This window comes from Rhinatrema bivittatum, chromosome 1 (genome assembly GCF_901001135.1).
Source record: "Rhinatrema bivittatum chromosome 1, aRhiBiv1.1, whole genome shotgun sequence".
NCBI lineage: Eukaryota > Metazoa > Chordata > Amphibia > Gymnophiona > Rhinatrematidae > Rhinatrema > Rhinatrema bivittatum.
In genome coordinates this window covers 638,970,742-638,995,113 of record NC_042615.1, presented here as the reverse complement: position 1 = coordinate 638,995,113, position 24,372 = coordinate 638,970,742, and the positions used below count along the sequence as shown (strand labels likewise).

The following is a 24,372-nucleotide window of genomic DNA, read 5'->3' as shown; positions in this document are numbered from 1 at the left end:
TCCGAAAGAGTAAATAACTGATTCCGGATGATCTCCCTTGGAACCATCCTTCCCTTACTACACCAAGGAGATTGGCTCTGTTCTCTGGATCTTCAAGAAGCCTATGCTCACATACCCATTTCCCCACATTGGAAATATCTCAGATTCATGGTGGGACAACAACATTTCCAATACAGAGTCCTACCATTCGGACTCGTGTCAGCACCACAGGTGTTAACGAAATGCCTGGCAGTAGCGGCTGTACATCTAAGAAAAAAACAGCATTCATGTTTTTCCCTATCAAGACAATTGGCTAATCAAGAGTCCATCCAGTCAGGGAACTCTCACTGCCTTAGAAAGCACCATAAAACTGTTGCATTCCCTTGGATTCCTGATCTATCAAAAATCGCATATGTATCCGTCTCAGCTCCTCACTTTCATCAGAGCAGACCATGAAACCACAGTCGCAAAAGCTTGTCTTCCAAGTGACCGTGCGGACAATCTAATGAATCTGGCAAATTCTCTGACCAGCTGCAAATTCGCCTCTGCCTATCAATTTCTTACACTACTGGGCGACATGGCGTCTACAGTTCACGTGACCTCATTGCTAACTTTGCCATAGGGAAGTACTCAATGGACTTCGAAATCTCAGTGGATCCAAGCTGTTAAACCACTGTCGTCCCTAATACGGGTCACCCACCAGTTACGTCTCTCTCTCCGCTGGTAGTCAAACAGGCTTGCCTTACAGGCTGGTCTACCGTTCCAACAACCGACTCCTCAAGTCATCTTGACCACGGATGCATCCAACTTGGACTGGGGAGCTCATGTAAACAACCTTCAGATGCAAGGTACATGGACTCCGCTCGAGAAACAGGGTCAAATCAACTTTTTAGAACTTCGAGCGATAAGATATGCCCTTTATGATTTAAAAGACTGCCTCTCACTCAAGACTTGTGCTGATACAAACGGACAACATATTAGCAATGTGGTACATAAACAAGGAGGCACAGGTTCCTATCTGCTATGTCAAGAAGCAGTGCAGATTTGGGCCTGGGCCCTAGCACAATCCATGCATCTCAGGGCCACTTATCTAGCAGGCATACAAAATGTCCTAGTGGACAATCTGTCGACGTTTCCATTCCCACGAATGGTCTCTGGATCCCTGTGTAGCAAGCAAAATCTTTCAACACTGGGGTCGCCCAACCATCGACCTCTTTGTGTCCAAATTGAACCACAAAGTGGAAAGGTTCTGCTCCCTCCACAGCTGTCGGCAAACGTTCCCCAGGGACACTTTTGCTCGCCCCTGGAAACCATGTGTATATCCTCTGATTCCACTCATAGCCAAAACTCTTGTGAAGCTACAGCAGGACAGAGGGTCAATGATCCTTATAGCTCCTTACTGGCCTCGACAAGTATGATTTCCCATACTCCTCGACCTCTCTATCAGAGAACCAATTCGCCTGGGCACAGCACCCACTCTCATAACTCAGAACCAGAGCATGTTGCACCATCCCAACCTACAAACCCTTGCCCTAACAGCTTGGATGTTGAAAGCTTGATCCTGCAATCTTTCGACTCAAGTCTCTCAGGTTCTCGTAGGTTCACGAAAGCCTTCCACAGATAAATCTTACCATTCCAAGTGGACTAGATTTACTAACTGGTGCACTCAAAAATGTATTGACCCTTTCTCCTGCTCCAATCCATCTCTATTAGACTATCTATGTCACCTCTCAGACTCTGGTCTTCAGACTTCTTCTGTATATGTACACCTGAGTGCCATTGCGGCATACCACAAAGGAATAGGGGATACCCCAATAACAGCACAACCCCTAGTGAGTCGATTTATGAGGGGCTTACTCCAACTTCAGCCTCCCATTCGACCAGAATGGGACCTAAATATAGTACTTGCAAGGCTCATGTGATCTCCATTTGAGCTCTTGCATTCTTGTGATGTAAAGTTTCTGACTTGGAAAGTCTTTTTCCTTGTAGCCATTACATCTGCTAGGAGGGTCAGTGAGTTACAAGCCCTTGTCACATACTCACCCTACACAAGGTTCCTACATGACCGAGTGGTCCTTCGCACTCACCCCAAATTCCTACCTAAGGTGGTAACGGATTTTCACCTTAACCAATCCATAGTCTTGCCCACTTTCTTCCCAAGGCCCCACTCTCACCAGGGCGAGAGAGTTTTGCACACCTTGGACTGTAAACATGTACTTGCATTAAACTAGAGTGCACTGCACTCCATAGGAAATCCACCCAACTCTTCGTTTCTTTTGACAAAAACAAACCAGGTGTTGCAGTGGGTAAATAAACTCTCTCAAACTGGTTAGCAGACTGTATCGAATTCTGCTATGAGAAAACAGGCCTTCCTCTCCAGGGGCGGGTTAAGGCACACTCAGTAAGGGCTATGTCAACATCCATAGCACACTACCGTTCAGTACCTATTGCTGACATCTGTAAAGCTGCAAATTGGAGTTCTCTGCATACATTTGCAGCTCATTACTGCTTGGATAAGGAAGGAAGACAAGGCTCTGCCTTTGGACAATCTGTCTTGAAAAACCTATTTCCAGTATGATATCCAACTCCTTCTACAACCGCCTGCTGTGATTCAGGCTGCCTCATCTTAGTCAATGACACCCCAGTTGTTGTGCCTCTTGCACTTGTTGGGTGCCATTGACCTGTTAAAGTTGCTGTTTAAGTATGAGTTAGCCTGTAGCTTGCTAATCACTCATATGTGAGGACTACCATCCTGCTTGTCCTGGTACAAAGCAGAGTTGCTTACCTGTAACAGGTGTTATCCCAGGACAGCAGGATGTAGTCCTCATGAAACCTACCCGCTACCCCGCGGAGTTGGGTCTGTTGCCCTCTTTTTTTTTTTTTTTCTTTTTTCGCTCGCACTTATTGCTACAAATGAGACTGAAGGGAGACCCCCTGTGGCTGCAAGGATCATGGCGTGCTGGGCATGCTCAATAGGCTCAGTGTGCCAGTCAAAAGTTTCTAGAAACTTTAACAAAGTTTTCCGTGATAGGGCTCCATCCAGTGATGTCACCCTTATGTGAGGACTACATCCTGCTGTCCTGGGATAACACCTGTTACAGGTAAGCAACTCTGCTATATTCACCAGTTCAGGTTTCTTTTATGGTTGCTTGTCTCAATTTTTAAACATTTATAAAATGAGACGGCAAAGCAAATCATACGTTTGCATATAAATTTGACAGGAGATTATGCTGGATTTCCAGGATGTGGCTTGCTTAGACTGCATAGTACCTACAGGCATGATCTTAAAATCTATGCTTCTGACGAGGGACGGGTCCAGATGACTGCTGCAGCTTTTGCAAAGGTATCTAGTTGAATATACACCTTTATGTAAATAATACTGTTTATATTGATGCTACATCATTTGAAAAGTTTTGCTTTAATGTACAGTGTTAGAAAACTGCACAGTCCTTTTCAGGAAAGAACAAACATTTATTTACTACTGTGTGCTGGAAAGCAATCTAACATTACATGCCTCAGACATCTGACATGTGAAGCATTATGGAAGTGATATTCTCAGCTACTCAGTGCAATTGTAACCCAGAATGGGTCTTTTACAAATCTTTACATAATTAGGTTCTACCAGGGCCTTGTGACTTCAGAGAGAAGGAATGCTTATATTACCAGCTAGGGTGGTAGTGTTTGTCCTCCATGACAGTTTAGAATGGCAAAATATATGAAAAGGGGGTGGGGGTGACTTGTATACATAATTGTGAAATACATTTCTTTGAGAGATCTGAACAAAGTCCTGGCTTGAGTTCCCACTCTCCAGATTATCTTGAGTTGAAAGTTGCTGAAATAGAGAACACATTTCTTCCTATTAAATTAGGTTTATGGATCTTAAATTAATTTTCAAAGCTTAGTTTATCGTCTAGGCCCATTTTGTGTTAGGCGATCAATAAATTTTAATAAATGAAAAAAAGCATGAAAGATAATTTAACTGAATTTTTAGGAAATTTGATTAAAAATGAGTAAATACTGATCATCTTTGCTTTCTGCTACACCAGTCCAGACAATTGGATTTAGTCCCTCATCCAGTTGATAGAGACAAAGAATAGTCTTGGGTTTGTTTTTTTTTATCCTGTGACATCACTACTACATACATTTGGTGCAGTGACAGTTAAAGCCAATATTCTCCCAGGACAAGCAGGATGGTAGTCCTCACATATGGGTGATGTCACTGGATGGAGCCCTATCACGGAAAACTTTTCTGTCAAAGTGTTGCATATGGGGAAAAATAACCCTTGCTGTAGTTACATGATGTTAGGTTCCATATTAGGAGCTACCATCCAGGAAAAAGATCTAGGCATCATAGTGGATACTACTTTGAAATCGTCAGCTCAGAATGCACATTATTGCTACCCTTGATGCACCAATAACTTCATCAGGCAGGCAGTATGTTGGGAATGGTTAGCAAAACGGAAAATGTCATAATGCCTCTGTATCGCTCCATGATGAAAAAAAACAGAAGGGACTACCTTACACCGTGGAAAGACTTTTATTAGAATTGCCCGACTCAAAATACAAGCTGAGTTTCGCCAAAAGGCTGCATCAGGGGCTAAAACAATCAAGAACAATAGATATTACCACAAACATGCTCTATATTAAAAATTATAAACAATCTGCTAGAAAATGGATGATTGCTCATCTCTATGTAACTCTACCATAATAGTCTACACTCATAATATTCATATATAACATACATATTTAAATCATTAATGTGCAACGTGACCCATTCACTCTATTTTAAACTTACTACTATTTAAAACAAACATCATTTTTATAAAAAAATTGTTTTAAAAAATAGTTTTAAAAAATATATGAAAACACTGAAATCATTACCTTTATGCTGTAACCGTATACTCACAGCTACATATATCAGTATATCAATCTGACCATTAGTTGTTGCAGTAAAGCTGTTAATAAAATGATCATTAAAAAACATAAAATGAGAGAAAGTCTCGTATACACAAATATATCAATAAATAATATTAAGAAACCATATGCATGTCAAATCACACGTACAGACTATAAATAATATTCATAATACACACATCTAAAACTGAAAATTATAAAAACAGCAATCAAACTATTACAGTAAGTTCAATATCAGTGCACTCATAACTTCTTCCATTTAAATGACAACAATGCAGATATAATTAAAACTGCCTGATAAATAAAACAAAATTGTATTGACAAATCGCACTAAACACATTTTAGCGCAAAAACCATTTTTTATCGCTAAAACTTAGTATAACACACAAATAAAGTCTTAAGCTGTTATTTTAGTAATCCCTAAGTTGTTGTGATATATATAACTAATACTCAACGAGCAGCTCTACAAAAAAAATTTTTCTTTACATCTTGCAAAAACTAGCACTGCAACTAAGAAAAATCCTCTGCTATGTTGTCATTTATATGGCGTTCTTCAAAAACAAAGTCTCACATTCGGACTATGAAAGAGACATAATACACACATCTAAAAACTGAAAATTATAAAAACAGAAAATAACCTATTAACAATGAGTTAAATATCAGTGCACTCATAGCTTCTTCTATCTAAATGATAACGTCACAGACATGAATGGCCATAGAGATAAATAATTAAAAATTAAAACTACCCGGTATCTGAGGCAATAATGTATTGACAAATCACACTAAACAGATTTAAGCACTAAAACCATTTTATATCGCTAAAACTAAAATACAATCTTAAGCTTTGACTTTACTAATCCCTAAGTTGTTATATTATATATAACTAATACTCAACGAGCAACTCTACAAAGAGAAAATTTTAGAAAGTAGTCTCAGGGCTATCTACTTTACCTTTGTCAGTCAATGAAACATCTCGCAAAGACTTGCACTGCAACTAAGAAGAGTCCTCTGCTGTGTTGTCATTTATATAAAGTTCTTCAAAAGCAAACCGGGCCAAAAAACTATGACATCATTTCCTGTGAAATGTGTCAATCACGTAGTCAAGGAGACAAAAGAGAACCAATTTCGATATTAATCAAAAGCATGGCTATTTTCACTGCACCAAAATAAACATTACATCATTTCCTTTATTGCACGGTTTATGTATTTTTATGAAGGCTGACACTTAAAAAGAGGACTGTGTTGTATATATCTAGATATACCATGATCGCTACTGTGTCTATATGAAACCAGGCTTACTATGTAACGTTTAAAACAACAGAAGGAAAATTTATCCTTGTCAAGATCGCTACAGAGTAGCGCTTAAAGAGGAAAATATGTGTCTATATCAAACCGGAGTCATTATATAACATTTGGACCAACGAAGAATAGACTAGTTGTATATCAGTGATTCTTTATAACAATGAAGGATAAACTAGTGCCATGCTGGGTCAGTCCAAGGGTCCATCAAGCCCAGCATCCTGTTTCCAACAGAGGCCAAACCAGGCCACAAGAACCTGGCAATTACCCAAACGCTAAAGATCCCATGCTACTGATGCAATTAATACCAGTGGTTTCCTAAGTAAACTTGATTAATAGCCGTTCTTCTCATAACCAGTTATATATTATTTATTTGTTGCTAATTTCCGCTCTACCTTTCTTCCTGGCTACTTTAGCCCCCAAGTTCTATGCCCTTGTTTTATGTATCTTTCTAAAATTTCGATATTAATCAAAAGCATGGCTATTTTCACTGCACCAAAATAAACATTACATCATTTCCTTTATTGCACGGTTTATGTATATTTATGAAGGCTGACACTTAAAAAGAGGACTGTGTTGTATATATCTAGATATACCATGATCGCTACTGTGTCTATATGAAACCAGGCTTACTATGTAACGTTTAAAACAACAGAAGGAAAATTTATCCTTGTCAAGATCGCTACAGAGTAGCGCTTAAAGAGGAAAATATGTGTCTATATCAAACCGGAGTCATTATATAACATTTGGACCAACGAAGAATAGACTAGTTGTATATCAGTGATTCTTTATAACAATGAAGGATAAACTAGTGTAGTTTATCCTTCATTGTTATAAAGAATCACTGATATACAACTAGTCTATTCTTCGTTGGTCCAAATGTTATATAATGACTCCGGTTTGATATAGACACATATTTTCCTCTTTAAGCGCTACTCTGTAGCGATCTTGACAAGGATAAATTTTCCTTCTGTTGTTTTAAACGTTACATAGTAAGCCTGGTTTCATATAGACACAGTAGCGATCATGGTATATCTAGATATATACAACACAGTCCTCTTTTTAAGTGTCAGCCTTCATAAATATACATAAACCGTGCAATAAAGGAAATGATGTAATGTTTATTTTGGTGCAGTGAAAATAGCCATGCTTTTGATTAATATCGAAATTGGTTCTCTAGTATTTTGTCTCCTTGACTACGTGATTGACACATTTCACAGGAAATGATGTCATAGTTTTTTGGCCCGGTTTGCTTTTGAAGAACTTTATATAAATGACAACACAGCAGAGGACTCTTCTTAGTTGCAGTGCAAGTCTTTGCGAGATGTTTCATTGACTGACAAAGGTAAAGTAGATAGCCCTGAGACTACTTTCTAAAATTTTCTCTTTGTAGAGTTGCTCGTTGAGTATTAGTTATATATAATATAACAACTTAGGGATTAGTAAAGTCAAAGCTTAAGATTGTATTTTAGTTTTAGCGATATAAAATGGTTTTAGTGCTTAAATCTGTTTAGTGTGATTTGTCAATACATTATTGCCTCAGATACCGGGTAGTTTTAATTTTAATTATGTATCTCTATGGCCATTCATGTCTGTGACGTTATCATTTAGATAGAAGAAGCTATGAGTGCACTGATATTTAACTCATTGTTAATAGGTTATTTTCTGTTTTTATAATTTTCAGTTTTTAGATGTGTGTATTATGTCTCTTTCATAGTCCGAATGTGAGACTTTGTTTTTGAAGAACGCCATATAAATGACAACATAGCAGAGGATTTTTCTTAGTTGCAGTGCTAGTTTTTGCAAGATGTAAAGAAAAATTTTTTTTGTAGAGCTGCTCGTTGAGTATTAGTTATATATATCACAACAACTTAGGGATTACTAAAATAACAGCTTAAGACTTTATTTGTGTGTTATACTAAGTTTTAGCGATAAAAAATGGTTTTTGCGCTAAAATGTGTTTAGTGCGATTTGTCAATACAATTTTGTTTTATTTATCAGGCAGTTTTAATTATATCTGCATTGTTGTCATTTAAATGGAAGAAGTTATGAGTGCACTGATATTGAACTTACTGTAATAGTTTGATTGCTGTTTTTATAATTTTCAGTTTTAGATGTGTGTATTATGAATATTATTTATAGTCTGTACGTGTGATTTGACATGCATATGGTTTCTTAATATTATTTATTGATATATTTGTGTATACGAGACTTTCTCTCATTTTATGTTTTTTAATGATCATTTTTATTAACAGCTTTACTGCAACAACTAATGGTCAGATTGATATACTGATATATGTAGCTGTGAGTATACGGTTACAGCATAAAGGTAATGATTTCAGTGTTTTCATATATTTTTTAAAACTATTTTTTAAAACAATTTTTTTATAAAAATGATGTTTGTTTTAAATAGTAGTAAGTTTAAAATAGAGTGAATGGGTCACGTTGCACATTAATGATTTAAATATGTATGTTATATATGAATATTATGAGTGTAGACTATTATGGTAGAGTTACATAGAGATGAGCAATCATCCATTTTCTAGCAGATTGTTTATAATTTTTAATATAGAGCATGTTTGTGGTAATATCTATTGTTCTTGATTGTTTTAGCCCCTGATGCAGCCTTTTGGCGAAACTCAGCTTGTATTTTGAGTCGGGCAATTCTAATAAAAGTCTTTCCACGGTGTAAGGTAGTCCCTTCTGTTTTTTTGCCTTGGCTACGTGGGACCACCTTCCGGTTTGTTTCATTGGTCGCTCCATGATGAGACCACACCTTGAATACTGTGTACAATTTTGGTTGCCGCATCTCAAAAAAGATATAGTTGCGATGGAGAAGATACAGAGAAGGGTAACCAAAATGATAGAGGATGGAACAACTCACCTATGAGGAAAGGCTGAAGATGTTTAGGCTGTTCAGCTTGGAGAAGAGATGGCTAGGGGGGGGGATATGATAGAGGTCTTTAAGATCATGAGAGGTCTTGAATGAATAGATGTGAATTGGTTATTTACACTTTCGTATAATAGAAGGACTAGGGGGCACTCCATGAAGTTAGCAAGTAGCACATTTAAGACTAATTGGAGAATATTCTTTTTCACTCAACGCACAATTAAGCTCTGGAATTTGTTGCCAGAGGATGTGGTTAGTGCAGTTAGTGTAGCTGGGTTCAAAAAAGGTTTGGATAACTTCTTGGAGGAGAAGTCCATTATTTATTTATTTATTTATTTAATATATATTTCTATACCGGACTTCACGAATAGAATTCACATCAGGCCGGTTTACATGGAACTTAGGGGAAAAAAAACAAGAGTAACCAAAAAACAAGAAGGCTGAATCAAGCAAAGATACATAAAACAAGGGCATAGAACTTGGGGGCTAAAGTAGCCAGGAAGAAAGGTAGAGCGGAAATTAGCAACAAATAAATAATATATAACTGGTTATGAGAAGAACGGCTATTAATCAAGTTTACTTAGGAAACCACTGGTATTAATTGCATCAGTAGCATGGGATCTTTAGCGTTTGGGTAATTGCCAGGTTCTTGTGGCCTGGTTTGGCCTCTGTTGGAAACAGGATGCTGGGCTTGATGGACCCTTGGACTGACCCAGCATGGCAATTTCTTATGTTCTTAAGTTACAATGTATATTCAACAGCAGGGTGAAGCCACTGAATATACAGGTATGTACAGGCACTTAGCTGGATAAGTCTACCCAGCTAGGTTTAGACCTTTCTATGGGACGTCTTAAGTTACGATGTATATTCAACAAATTCTGCGCTCTGCACAGCCAGAAACACCAGCCAGCCAAGGACGCCTTTGCTCGCCCTTGGAACTCAGGCCTTCTATACGCATATCCTCCGATACCGCTCATAACCAAAACCCTAGTGAAGCTACAACAGGACAAGGGGTCCATGATACTCATAGCCCCATATTGGCCTTGACAAGTATGGTTTCCCACACTTCTAGACCTCTAGATCAGAGAACCAATTCGCCTGGGGGTAGCTCCCACTCTCATAACTCAGGATCAGGGTCAGTTGCGCCATTCCAACCTTCAATCCCTATCCCTGACAGCATGGATGTTGAAAGCTTGATCTTACAACCACTCAGTCTTTCAACCACTGTATCTCAAGTGCTTATAGCTTCACGTAAACCTTCAACACGAAAGAATTATTCTTTGAAATGGAAAAAGTTTACTTTGTGGTGAATGCAAAATAGTATTGACCTTTTCTCCTGCCCCACAACTTCTCTGCTGGACTATTTATGCCATCTTTCGGACTCTGGTCTCCAGACTTCATCTGTCAGAGTACACCTAAGTGCAATCTCAGCTTACCATAACAAGATGGGAGATGCACCAATATCCATACAACCTGTTGTTAGTAGGTTATGAGAGGTTTAACTCACCTTAAACTACCAATCCGGCCACTAGTCCCAGAATGGGACTTTTGAACCCATGACTTCCTGTGATCCTACATTTCTCACATGGAAGACTATCTTTCTTATAGCCATTACATCAGCTAGAAGGGTTGGTGAGTTACAAGCACTTGTCACATACTCACCCTATAAAAAATTCCTACATGACAGTGATTCTCCGTACACATCCAAAATTCCTCCCCAAGGTAGTTACGGAATTCCCCTTGAACCAATCCATAGTTTTACCCACATTCTTTCCAAGGCCTCATTCTCACCAAGGAGAATGGGCCTTACACCCCTTGGACTGTAAGCGTGCACTAGCATATTACTTAGACCGCACGGCAGTCCACAGGAAATCCACTCAACTCTTTGTTTCTTATGATCCAAACAAACCTGGTAAAGCAGTGGGTAAACATGATGTTAGGTAACATGATGTCATGTAACATTCCAGTGGGAACACTGAGAGGAGAGAATCACCTTGCTGGTGGCTGAAAGGAATCAGTAAGTTTTTGCTTGGGACATTGTCTTTTTTAAAAGTATTGGGGCAAAGTTAACTATTTGGGAATATTATTTAGTGTGTTTGTGCCTTTAATAGTCAGAAAGGCAGTGAATAAACAAGCTAGACTGTATTTTTAAATAGTCAGACAAAGTAGCTAGTAAGCAGTAGGTAGTGTGTTTATTTTTAAAAGTCTGCAGAACTGAGTGTTTGTATTTAATACAAACTGAGTGTTTGTACTGAAAAAAAAAAAAAAACCCACAAAAAAAAAGAAAAAAAACACAAAAAGTAGCCAGAAGCTAGAAATAAGCTAGGAGCAGTGTATACCTAAGTAATAAAGTTGAATAGTTCAGCTCAGTTACTCACCTTGGAAAGGGGTTGAGGTGGTGTGATTGGGTTTGAATAGGGACCAACATTTGTTAAACAAGAGAGCAGTGAGTCACTCTGGCTGACTAACTGAAGTTAGACTGTTTGTATTTCCCAACTCTCCCACCCACCCCAAGCTCATCCTTTAATTTATAGGCAGGTGCTACTTTCCCCAAAAAAAAAAAAAAACATCAACAAAAACTTTATTGAGAATTCGATCAGACCCCGGTAGGCCACTACAAGACACATAGTGAATTCACTAATACATTTAAAGGACGTTAGACACATTCCTACTCCCTTAGCAACCTAAAACTTAACTAGGAACTGATCAAAATTGAGATGAAGGCAGCAGTCCAGCAGCAAGAGGGGGGCTTCCCAGTCATTTGCGTAGTCACATGTATGATTTTTTACCCACCGGTGAGAAGTTGGACATGTGCATGCGATGCAAAGAGCTCCTGGCTCTCAGAGAACGAGTCCGATCTCTGGAGGCTAGAGAGGCAGACAGAAAGGTATATAGATGAAACCTTCAGGGACATAGTACTCAAGTCCCAACTTCAGACTGGCAGCCCTGGTGCTGCCTTGGAGGAAGAGGGTCTCATGATGGGAGAGCACCAACCAGATGCAGCAGGAAAGGATCCTGTAGCAAGGACCTGCTCTCCAGGTGATGCATTGTCCTTTCGCACTGAGGATATCTCCCCAAGGCCTACTGCCCAGGAGGGAAGGGTTAGGTCGGCCGTCATAGTTGGTGATTCGATTATTAGGCATGTAGATAGCTGGGTGGCTGGTGTGCGTGAGGATCGCCTGGTAACATGCCTACCTGGTGTGAAGCTGGCGGACCTCATGCGTCACCTAGATAGGATTTTAGACAGTGCTGGGGAGGAAAATGTGGGAGGGAGGTTCTGGAAGCCAAATTTAGGTTCTTAGGTAGAAAGCTTAAATCCAGAACCTCCAGGGTAGCATTCACGCGCAGGTCACCGGAGGCAGGCAGAGCTCCGGAGTCACAATGCGTGGATGAGACGATGGTGCAAGGAAGAGGGATTCAGTTTTGTTAGGAACTGGGGAACCTTTTGGGGAAGGGGGAGTCTCTTCCGAAGGGATGGGCTCCACCTTAACCAGGGTGGAACCAGACTGCTGGCGCTAACCTTTAAAAAGGAGATAGAGCAGCTTTTAAACTAGAACAAAGGGGAAAGCCGACAGTCGCTCAGCAGCGCATGGTTCAGAGAGAGGTATCTTCAAAGGATACTAATGATGCATTAGAATTAGGGCATCCCAACAGTGTGGTTCCAATAATTAGAAAAATAGTCCAAGTGCCTGTAACTAAAAACTCACCTGAGCTAAAAAATTCTAACTTACCCCTATCAATTAAAAAGCAGAATGAAAATACAAACAAAAAACAAACTTTGAAATGTCTGTATGCTAATGCCAGAAGTCTAAGAAGGAAGATAAGAGAATTAGAATGTATAGCAGTGAAAGATGACATAGACTTAATAGGCATCTCAGAGACATGGTAGAAAGAGGATAACCAATGGGATAGTGCTATACCGGGGTACAAATTATATCGCAATGACAGAGAGGAGCACCCGGGAGGAGGTGTGGCGCTTTATGTCCGGGATGGCATAGAGTCCAACAGGATAAACATCCTGCATGAGACTAAATGCACAATTGAATCTTTATGGGTAGAAATCCCTTGTGTGTTGGGGAAGACTATAGTGATAGGAGTTTACTACCGTCCACCTGGTCAAGATGGTGAGACGGACAGTGAAATGGTAAGAGAAATTAGGGAAGCTAACCAAATTGGTAGTGCAGTAATAATGGGAGACTTCAATTACCCCAATATTGACTGGGTAAACGTATCATCTGGACACGCTAGAGAGATAACGTTTCTGGATGGAATAAATGATAGCTTTATGGAGCAATTGGTTCAGGAACCAACGAGAGAGGGAGAAATTTTAGATCTAATTCTCAGTGGAGCACAGGACTTGGTGAGAGAGGTAACAGTGGTGGGGCTGCTTGGCAATAGTGATCATAATATGATCAAATTTGATTTAATGACTGGAAGAGGAACAGTGTGCAAATCCAAGGCTCTTGTGCTAAACTTTCAAAAGGGAAACTTTGATAAAATGAGAAAAATTGTTAGAAAAAAAACTGAAAGGAGCAGCTACAAAAGTAAAAAATGTCCAAGAGGCATGGTCATTGTTAAAAAATACCATTCTAGAAGCACAGTCTAGATGTATTCCACACATTAAGAAAGGTGGAAAAATTTACATTTTGTAAACTTTCCCATCACTAGGTTAATGTCACCGTTTGAAATGTTTTCTAAATATGTTAGGGAAAATTTGGTATGTGAGGAGGTTCCTTTAATATCAAAACTTTATTATATTCAGGTTCAAAGTGGTAACATACCTAGGGTAGGTGAGGAAAATACATTAGGAGTATCTACATTCCTGGAAGACTCACTGGATATAATAAATAATAGAACAACGTTGTTTGTATCTTTTGCACTAGAAAAAGATAAAGAGCTCATCTTGGATAAATTTTTCAAAAATAAAGATGTGATGTTCTGTGGACAGAAGGTTTATGCATTTCCAGATGTCTCCAAGCCTACTCAGGCAAGGAGAAAGAAGTTTCTTTCCCTGAAAACGAAAGTTATAGAAATAGGTGCATCCTTTTTCCTGAAATATCCGAGTAAATGTTTCATAAATTTTCAGGGGAAAAAATTTGTGTTCACAGAGCCATCACATCTAGAAGTTTTTCTCAAAGATAAGATAGAGGCTAGATTGAATAAAATAGAACCAACTGTAACATCTGAAGTTCAGATCGATTAAATAATTAATTTAGGTAACCCTCTCTTTTTTTTGATGATTATTGATATATATTATATAAATATCAGTCCCTCCCATTATTTGTATTCGAATAGACAAATTTGTATAATTTGAATATGAATATTAATTGTATGAATGTATTATGTTGCCTATCGAATTTCCTGTTTATGCACAGTAAATGTGAATATTGTATTTTTTTTTTTGAAAAATCTCAATAAAGATTAAATTATAAAGAAAGGTGGAAAGAAGGCAAAATGATTACCGGCATCAAAAGGGGAGGTGAAAGAAGCTATTTTAGCCAAAAGATCTTCATTCAAAAATTGGAAGAAGGAACCAACAGAACAAATAGGATAAAGCATAAACTTTGGCAAGTTAAATGTAAGACATTGATAAGACAGACTAAGAGAGAATTTGAAAAGAAGTTGGCTGTAGAGGCAAAAACTCACAGTAAAAACTTTTTAAAATATATCCGAAGCAGAAAGCCTGTGAGGGAGTCAGTTGGACTGTTAGATGATCGAGGGGTTAAAGGGGCACTTAGAGAAGATAAGGTCATCGCAGAAACATTAAATGATTTCTTTGCTTCGGTGTTTACTGAAGAGGATGTTGGGGAGGTACCCGTAATGGAGAAGGTTTTCATGGGTAATGATTCAGATGGACTGAATCAAATCACGGTGAACCTAGAAGATGTGGTAGGCCTGATTGACAAACTGAAGAGTAGTAAATCACCGGGACCGGATGGTATACACCCCAGAGTTCTGAAGGAACTAAAAAATGAAATTTCAGACCTATTAGTAAAAATTTGTAACCTATCATTAAAATCATCCATTGTACCTGAAGACTGGAGGATAGCAAATGTAACCCCAATATTTAAATAGGGCTCCAGGGGCGATCCGGGAAACTACAGACCGGTTAGTCTGACTTCAGTGCCAGGGAAAATAGTGGAAAGTATTCTAAACATCAAAATCACAGAACATATAGAAAGACATGGTTTAATGGAACAAAGTCAGCATGGCTTTACCCAAGCAAGTCTTGCCTCACAAATCTGCTTCACTTTTTTGAAGGAATTAATAAACATGTGGATAAAGGTGAACCGGTAGATGTAGTATACTTGGATTTTCAGAAGGCGTTTGACAAAGTTCCTCATGAGAGGCTTCTAGGAAAAGTAAAAAGTCATGTGATAGGTGGCAATGGCCTTTCGTGGATTGCAAAATGGCTAAAAGACAGGAAACAGAGAGTAGGATTAAATGGACAATTTTCTCAGTGGAAGGGAGTGGACAGTGGAGTACCTCAGGGATCTGTATTGGGACCCTTACTTTTCAATATATTTATAAATCATCTGGAAAGAAATACGACGAGTGAGATAATCAAATTTGCAGATGACACAAAATTGTTCAGAGTAGTTAAATCGCAAGCAGATTGTGATAAATTGCAGGAAGACCTTGTGAGACTGGAAAATTGGGCATACAAATGGCAGATGAAATTTAATGTGGATAAGTGTAAGGTGATGCATATAGGGAAAAATAACCCATGCTATAATTACACAATGCTGGGTTCCATATTAGGTGCTACAACCCAAGAAAGAGATTTAGGCGTCATAGTGGATAACACATTGAAATCGTCAGTTCAGTGTGCTGTGGCAGTCAAAAAAGCAAACAGAATGTTGGGAATTATTAGAAAGGGAATGGTGAATAAAAACGGAAAATGTCATAATGCCTCTGCATCGCTCCATGGTGAGACTGCACCTTGAATACTGTGTACAATTCTGGTCGCCGCATCTCAAAAAAGATATAATTGCGAAGTAGAAGGTACAGAGAAGGGCTACGAAAATGATAAGGGGAATGGAACAGCTCCCCTATGAGGAAAGACTAAAGAGGTTAGGACTTTTCAGCTTGGAGAAGAGACGGCTGAGGGGGGATATGATAGAGATGTTTAAAATTATGAGAGGTCTAGAACGGGTAGATGTGAATCGGTTATTTACTCTTTCGGATAGTAGAAAGACTAGGGGGCACTCCATGAAGTTAGCATGGGGCCCATTTAAAACTAATCAGAGAAAGTTCTTTTTTACTCAACGCACAATTAAACTCTGGAATTTGTTGCCAGAGGATGTGGTTAGTGCAGTTAGTATAGCTGTGTTTAAAAAAGGATTGGATAAGTTCTTGGAGGAGAAGTCAATTACGTGCTATTAAGTTCACTTAGAGAATAGCCACTGCCATTAGCAATGGTAACATGGAATAGACTTAGCTTTTGGGTACTTGCCAGGTTCTTATGGCCTGGATTGGCCACTGTTGGAAACAGGATGCTGGGCTTGATGGACCCTTGGTCTGACCCAGTATGGCATTTTCTTATGTTCTTATATTCTTAACACACTCTATCCAATTGGCTAGCAGATTGCATACAGTTTTGCTATGAAAAAGCAGGCCTTCCTCTCCAAGGGCAAGTAAAGGTGCATTCAGTAAGAGCAATGTCAACATCAGTAGCACACTATCGTTCAGTGCCAATTCTTGACATATGTAAAGCAGCAACATGGAGTTCTCTCCACACTTTTGCAGCTCATTACTGTTTGGACAAAGAAGGACGACAAGATTCAGCCTACGGACAATCTGTCTTAAAGAACTTGTTTCCAGTATAATCCCAACTCCTTCTACATCCAACCAGCTGTGATTTTGGCTGCCTCATTTTTACCAACAATACTGCAATTTTGCTTAACTACAAAATGACTCAGCCTATAGCTTGCTAATCACCCACATGTGAGGACTAGCATCCTGCTTGTCCTGGGATAAAGCAAAATTGCTTACCTTGTAATAGGTGTTATCCCAGGACAGCAGGATGTAATACTCAAGGAACCCACCCGCCACCCCGCGGAGTTGGGTCCGATACGTTTTATTATTTTATTTTTGTTCAAGCTTATTGCTACATACAAGACTGAAGGGAGACCCCTGTGGCAGAGAATATCATGGCATGCTGGGCATGCTCAGTGGGCTCAGAGTGCCAGTCAAATGTTTCTAGAAACTTTGACAAAGTTTTCCACAATAGGGCTCCATCAATGATGTCACCCACATGTGAGGACTACATCCTGCTGTCCTGGGATAACACCTATTACAAGGTAAGCATTTTTGCTATAGAAATAAACCTACATTCAGGGGATATCAATGTCACAAAATATTTCTGGCTCGTCATATTGAGTGTAGTTAGAATTTACAGCTGATTTTAGAAACCAAAATCTTCTCTGCACAGGTGAGCAGGAGCTCCTTTATGAAGTGTATTGGTTTGAATCTCAAATAGCAAGATACAAAGATGTGCTTTTTGCCGCAGAAGCAAGGCATGAGGCATTGATGATAATTACACTATTACAGACTTGCCTGAAGAGGAATTTGAAGTATGTTTCCCCCTCTATTACCCCTTGAGATCTTTTATAACATTTTAAAAAAGCAAAAAAACTAAGGGGGTACTAGTGGCACCGGTTTGGCTCAAGTGGTCTTACTATGCACATCTAATGGAATTGAGCTTCGATCTATCTCTTAAATGTCTAGAAGCCAGCGATCATCTATTTATTTACTTAAAACTTTTCTATACTGACATTCATGGGAATATCACATCGGTTTACAATGAACAAGGGGAAACCATTAACTTTAAGGAGATGGAGGTTAGAAGTTACATGTAACGAGGGGAGCTAGAACTGGGAGTAAGAGCTAGAGTAGCTGCGTCAGATGCATGAAAGGTTAGATAGCAAAATAGTAACAGACAGTTATTTACACTAGAGCTTTAACAATTATTTAAAATAGAGCATTAACAATTATAGCAATATAGTGCTCTGCACCCTTCCAAGGTCACTCTAAGAGTGGCCTTAGAAGGGTGCAGTTGACCTGATGCGCCTTTAGAATGAAGGGTGCAGAGCAAATCTGTTTAGAGGAATGGGGAGGAGTAGCTGTGACATTGGAGTGGTGAGGTTAAATAAATGCTTGTGAGAAGAGCCAAGTTTTGAGGTTTTTTTTAAAGGTTTGGGTACAGTGTTCTAGGCGCAGGTGTGGGGGCATTGAATTCCATAGAGTTGGTCCGGCAATGGACAGGGCCCGTTCTTTCGTGGCAATGTGATGGGTGAGTTTGTGGGGGGGGAATATGGAGGGTTTCTTTATAGGCGGTTCTCATAGACCTGTTCGATGAGTGATAGTGTAGGGAGATATCCAGCCATTGGATGTTTTGGTTATGAAGGGTTTTATGAATAGTAGTAAGACTCTTGTGAAGGATTCTAGAGCGTATTGCCAGCCAGTGAAGGTCCATGAAATGGGGGTTATGTGATCTCATCTGCGGGAGTTGGTGAGGATTCTGGTCGCCATGTTTTGAAGCATTTGGAGTGGTTTGAAGTAGCTGGGAGGCCTAGGAAGAGGGTATTGCAATAGTTAATTTTGCTGAAAAGCAAGGCTTGGAGGACCATGTGGAAGTCGTAGGGATGGAGAAGGGGTCTTAATTTTTTTTTAGTATGTGGAGTTTGTAGAAGTAGTCCTTGGTGGTGGTGTTGATGAATTTTTTAAGGTTCAGGTGATTGTCTAAGGTGACTCCAAGGTCTCTGTCATATTGCACCTTGGTTACAGGCGATTTGGGTTGAGGAAAGTTGTGGTGGTCTGGTGATATGATGAGGAGTTCTGTTTTGGACGTGTTGAGGGCCAGGTTGAAGTTAGTGAGGAGGCGGTTGATTGAGGTGAGGCAGTTATCCCAGATCTTGAGGGATTTAGGGATTGTTTCTGTAACGGGGCTGACGATTTGGACATCGTCCACATAGATGTAGTGGGTAAGGCCTAGGTGAGCGAGGAGATGGCATAGGGGGCGGCGGTAGATATTGAATAGTGTAGGGGAGAGAGAGGAGCCTTGGGTGACTCCTCATGTAAGGTTTATTGGGTTAGATTCTTTGTTACCTATTCTGACCTTATAGATTTTATTGTGGAGGTAGGATTCAAACCAGCTAACGGCAGTTCCTGTGATGCCTATTTCTGAAAGTCTATGTAGTAATATATTGTGGTTGATGATATCGAATGCTGAAGAGATGTCAAGGAGAGCAAGGATGAAAGTTTGGCCCTTGTCTAATCCTTTGAGGAGGGTGTCTGCGAGTGAATTAAGTAATGTTTCCGTATTAAAGAATTTACGGAAGCCGAATTGGGACGGGAATAGGTTGGTTTTTTTTAGATGCTCCGTTAGTTGGAGGTTCACAACTCTTTCTAAGAGTTTTGCTACGAAAGGGAGATTGGAGATGGGCCTGAAATTAGATGGGTCTGAGAGGTCGAGGTTGGGTTTCTTCAGGATGGGTTTGAGGGTAGCTTCTTTCAGAGGATCAGGAACATATCCTTGGGTGAGTGAGCAGTTGATAATGTTTGCTAGGGGAAGGGAGATTGTTAGGGATGGTTAGTAGAGATTTCGTAGGGATAGTATCGGAAGGATGGTAGGTGGGCTTCATTTTCTTAAGGAGGGATTCTATTTCTAAGGAGGAGGTGGTTTCGAAGGATTCAAGGGTGTGTTCGGGAGTGGTTATGAGATTTGTGGCGGAAGTATTGGAGTGTGGGGAGAGAGGAGTGAATCTTAGAAGGCGCTTGGAGATTTTGTCATGGAAAAAGAGCTAATTCGTCGCATTTGCTTTTGGCTTAATTTTCGGGGATGGGAGGGGGGCTGTTTTTGTGAGCTCAGAGACTAATGAAAATAGGGCTTTTGCATTATATTGAAAATTATGGATTTTTTGAGCGTAGAAGTCTTATTTTGTTTTTTTGTATGATGGTTCTATAGGTGTGGAGGGCTGATTTGTAGGTGGCTAGCAAGTGGGTGGAAGGGTTCTTGCGCCATTTCTTTTCCTTTGATCTAAGTTCCTGTTTGAATTTTTTTAGTTCTACTGTGTTCCATGGTTTTTTTGTATTTCGGGTGGGGTTTAGTTTGAGGGATTTTAAGGGACAGATATTGTTTGCAATGTTGTTCGTTATATTATTCTCCCCCTCTTTCACCCCACCATCCTCCTCTACCTATCATTTCACTATTGTTATTGTTTTCTTCTTTTGCAACTATGTATAATTTATCTGATTGTTTTGATTCTGTAAACCGTTGTGATGACTAAACCGAATGACGGTATATATAAATAAATAAATAAATAAGAGAGGAGAGGGCTGCATCAGGGCTGGAAAGGTCTAGGTTATCTAAGGCCTCTGTGAGGGAGAGAATAAGGTCTTCTTTGTTGCCAGGTTTTCGAAAGAGCATTGTTTTTTTGGGTGTGGGGGGTGGGTTGGTGGGTTTTTTTATGGAGAGGTTGGATTTTATGAGGGAGTGGTCAGACCAGGGGACCAGGGTGCAGGAGGGTGTGTCTGCTGTGATAAGGGATGTGTTAGTGAAAATTAAGTCCAGGGTGTGTCCTGCCTTGTGAGTGGGCGAGGTAATTATTTGATCAAAGCCCATGGCATTGATGGAAGAGAGAAAGGCTTCACAATTGGGGGATGGGGGGTGGCATCAACATGGAGGTTGAAATCCCCTAGGATAATGATTGGGATGTCCAAGTCTAAGTTCTCAGCTAAGAATTCGATGAGTGGCGAGGGATTATTATCCAGAAAGCCGGGAGGGGTATAGATAAGGCAAATTTGTAGTAAGGTAGATTTGAAGAGTTAGATTTCGATTTTTGGGGGGGGGGTGTATGGGCTGGGAGGTTAGTCCGAGATCCTTTTTGGAGGCCAGAAGTAGCCCACCGCCCCTTTTTTTGTATCTAGGTAGCGAGACAATGTCGTAGGTTTGTGTGGGAAGTTAGTTCAGTAGGACTATGTCCGTGGGTTTGAACCACGTTTCTGTTACCGCACATATGTCAGGTTGGGTATCTAGAAGGAGGTCATTAAGGATGGGGGGCCTTTTTTGTTAGGGATTGGGAGTTGATGAGTAAGAGAGAGAGGGTGGTGAGGCCAAGGAATTGGGTGAGTGGGGAAATCATGATGGGCAGTAGTGATCTGGGGAGAGAGGGTGTTTGGGGTTTTTTGTATTGCTGTGGGGAGTGCTTGATGGTGGGAATAAGGAAGGTGGGCATGTCTGATTGGTAGGAGATTATTGTTGAGAGGATGGAGCTTCAGAGAATTAGTTTTCGAGGAATAAATTTGGTGACTGGTAAGAGGAGAAGGGGTGTAGAGTAATAGGTTGTATGGAGAGAGCAAGCTATGGAGGTGGATAGAACTCTGACTGGAAAGTGGGAGGAGCTGGGAAGGGCAGAGGTTTTGAGTGAAGTGATGGGTGTGGGCATTGGGTGGGGTGGAAGATTTGGGGGGAGACACAAAGGGGTGTACTAAGGGGCAAGCCCCTTAGGTTGCGCCCCTTTGGTGCGCAGCGCCTGAGGCTGGCGATTTAAAAGGCCTCGGCGCGATGCAATGACCTCACCCGGGCGGGGGCGGACCTTCTGGCTGGGCTGTGCGACGTCCGGGTAAGTCGGCAGGCAGGTAGGCCTCGTGTTGTGCTCGCTCCTGATCCCGGCGGATCAACGCCGGCCGCGCAGAGCTGAGCACTCGGTCGGAGGGTAGCGAGGCAAGTCTAATTCAAGGCACAATTATTGAAGAACCAGTTTCCAATTTTATCTTACAGCATGACTTTAAAAAAGTAAAGTTTAGTTAAAGGCTGTTCGTCATCCTTGCTATCGTCCTTATAAGCAAAATATTAAAATATAATTTAAAAAATCACTTTCTTAGCATATATTCATGTTTGGCATTCTTTTGAATCATTTTGCAAAGCTTCATCAAACCTCTCACAGCGGTGCAGATATTTCTGTAATTATAGCTTCTCTATAACAAGGGGATAGTAAAAGGTTTTAAGCACACAATTAAATCTGGATGCGAGTTCTTATCTTAACGGTTATTCTAGTGTCAAAAACATTAGCAAGATATTTTAAAATTAATCCGCCAATACAAATTCAATTAATCCAGCTCATTCTACATAAAAGGAAAGCATCTCTACATTTATTTAGAAGCCATCAAAATCTTAGATTTAGAAGTCTCAATTTTTTTTCCTGAAAATCAGATTAATTCATTTATTTTGGAGGAGTATAAAATGTTTAGGCAACAACCAAACCAACCATAGCACACTGGATAGAGGAGTCTATAAGAACATTACATATGTTAAAAGGAAATCAGGCTTTATCAGAAATCATCACCCATTCAACTTGAGATCAATCATCCTCTTGGGCATAAGAAGGAGCTGTATATTTGTCATTGTAACATGGCCACCTGGTTCACATTACGTTTATGATCAAAATGTTACAGGTGGGATGTTTTCATGAAAAAGAACACTGCTTATAAACAAACTTATATACAGGTTTATTATTCTCCCACCCAGAATAATTGTGCTTTGGTACTTCTCAGTCGTTCTGGACTGATGTAGCCAAAAGCAAAGGAAGGAGAAATTTAGATTTACTTGATCATTTCCTTTCCTTTATTTCTTATACCCATCCAGAAATCCACCCAGGAAGCTAAAACATAAAAGAATATAGAGATTTTCTGGTAAATGAGAAGAATAAAAAGAAAATTATAAATTCTTTTATTGAAACAATTTTAAAGTGGACCTTTATCTACTAAAAAAGAAAATGATGGTATTTTTTTTTACAAGTTTTAAATTCTGCTTTGTAATGGGAATACTGGCTTTAACTGTACCACACACACACACACACACATGTAGTAGTGATGTCACAATGAAGAAAAAGTGTTTTCTATCTCTATCAATTGCATGAGGGACTAAACTCAATTATTCTGGACTGGTGTAGCAGAAATAAAGATAAAGAAATTCAGGGAAGTCCAAATTTCTTCTTAAAAATATACTTGTACTGTATGGATTTGTACATAGTATAATAAAGTGATAGAATGTATGGTAATAGTCAAAATATTCTGCTTCGACTTGATGCTATATTAATTCACAGTTATAATATTTGTTTTAATATGCAACAACAGTCTATAGTGTGTTCCAGATCTTTAAAATGATTGTAATTTGTTGCCTGCTCTGTGTAGGGACTATTGGCTCTGGAGGGGGAGTTGACCCCTATCCTCGTCCAGATGGTGAAAAGTGCTAATATGAATGGTTTGCTGGACAGTGACAGTGACTCGCTGAGCAGCTGTCAGCATCGTGTGAAAGCACGGCTCCATGAAATACTACAGAGAGATAGAGAGTTCACGCCTGAAGACTATGAAAAGGTGAGGTGGGGGAAAGAATACATGAAGGGAATCAATAAACTTTGTATCTAAATTGACTGGTATTTTTGTAGCCTTGTTTTATAAAAACATATGGGTTAAGAGCAGACATTTAATATAGATTGTCATATGATCTGCTGATGTGCTATAAAAAAATTTACAAAATCTTTGGTTAGCTATTGTGTGTTTTTATTCTTAGTTTTATTTGCATATAAATACATTTATAAATATTTTATCTAGACTATAAATTGGATTCTTTCTATAATATCATAATCTGCAGTTTTGATAAAATTAAACATTAGGAAAAAGACTTCATTGGGGCTCAGCTAGAGACTGTCCAGGCGATGGCTTTTCTGCCTTGGGACAGGGTGGAGACCCTTGTGGCTCTTGCTTGAGTAGTCTCTGGTTGCTCCCATGTCTCAGCACACCAGTTTCTCCGATTTCTTGGCCATATGGCAATGAAGGTGCATGTCATTCCATTTGCTCGACTGCACGTGCGCAGAGCACAGTGGATGTTGCGTTCCCAGTGGTGTCAGATTTTTCCCCCTGCCATTGAAGCAGAGAACAATGATGGAGTAGCATCAACAGCATAAAGGCTTATTGATTAAGGGTAATAACTGTCACATCAGCAAGTTACCCCCATGCATTCATTTCTTCATTCCCATCCTCTAGCCTTAAGGGGATCCACAGTGTTTATCCCCATGCCCCTTTGAAATCTTTTACTGTTTTAATTTTTAGCACCTCCTCTGGAAGGGAATTCCAGGCATTCCCTTCCCTTTCTGTGAAGAAATGTTTCCCAACATTGGTTCTGTCGTCCTCCCTGTAATTTCATTCTGTGACCCCTAGTTCCACTGATTTCTTTCCAATAGAAAGATTTGTCGATGATTGTGCATTATTCAAACCTTTCAGGTATC

General features: G+C 39.7%; 1 protein-coding gene across 16 annotated transcripts in view; it reads left to right on the top strand.

Moving 5' to 3' along the window:
• Nucleotides 1-24,372, top strand: part of PPIP5K2 (diphosphoinositol pentakisphosphate kinase 2) — a 620,162-nt gene that overhangs the window by 291,872 nt on the left and 303,918 nt on the right. For 15 of the 16 annotated variants that reach the window (XR_003852104.1, XM_029572550.1, XM_029572541.1 and 12 more), the window contains 2 exons: nt 3,201-3,322; nt 23,279-23,461. Coding sequence is in view for 15 of the 16 variants with exons in the window: in XM_029572550.1 (XP_029428410.1) it covers nt 3,201-3,322; nt 23,279-23,461 (305 nt within the window). In the remaining variant the exon portion in view is untranslated. The remainder of the gene's footprint in view (nt 1-3,200; nt 3,323-23,278; nt 23,462-24,372) is intronic. The other variant, XM_029572559.1, reaches the window with a different exon arrangement.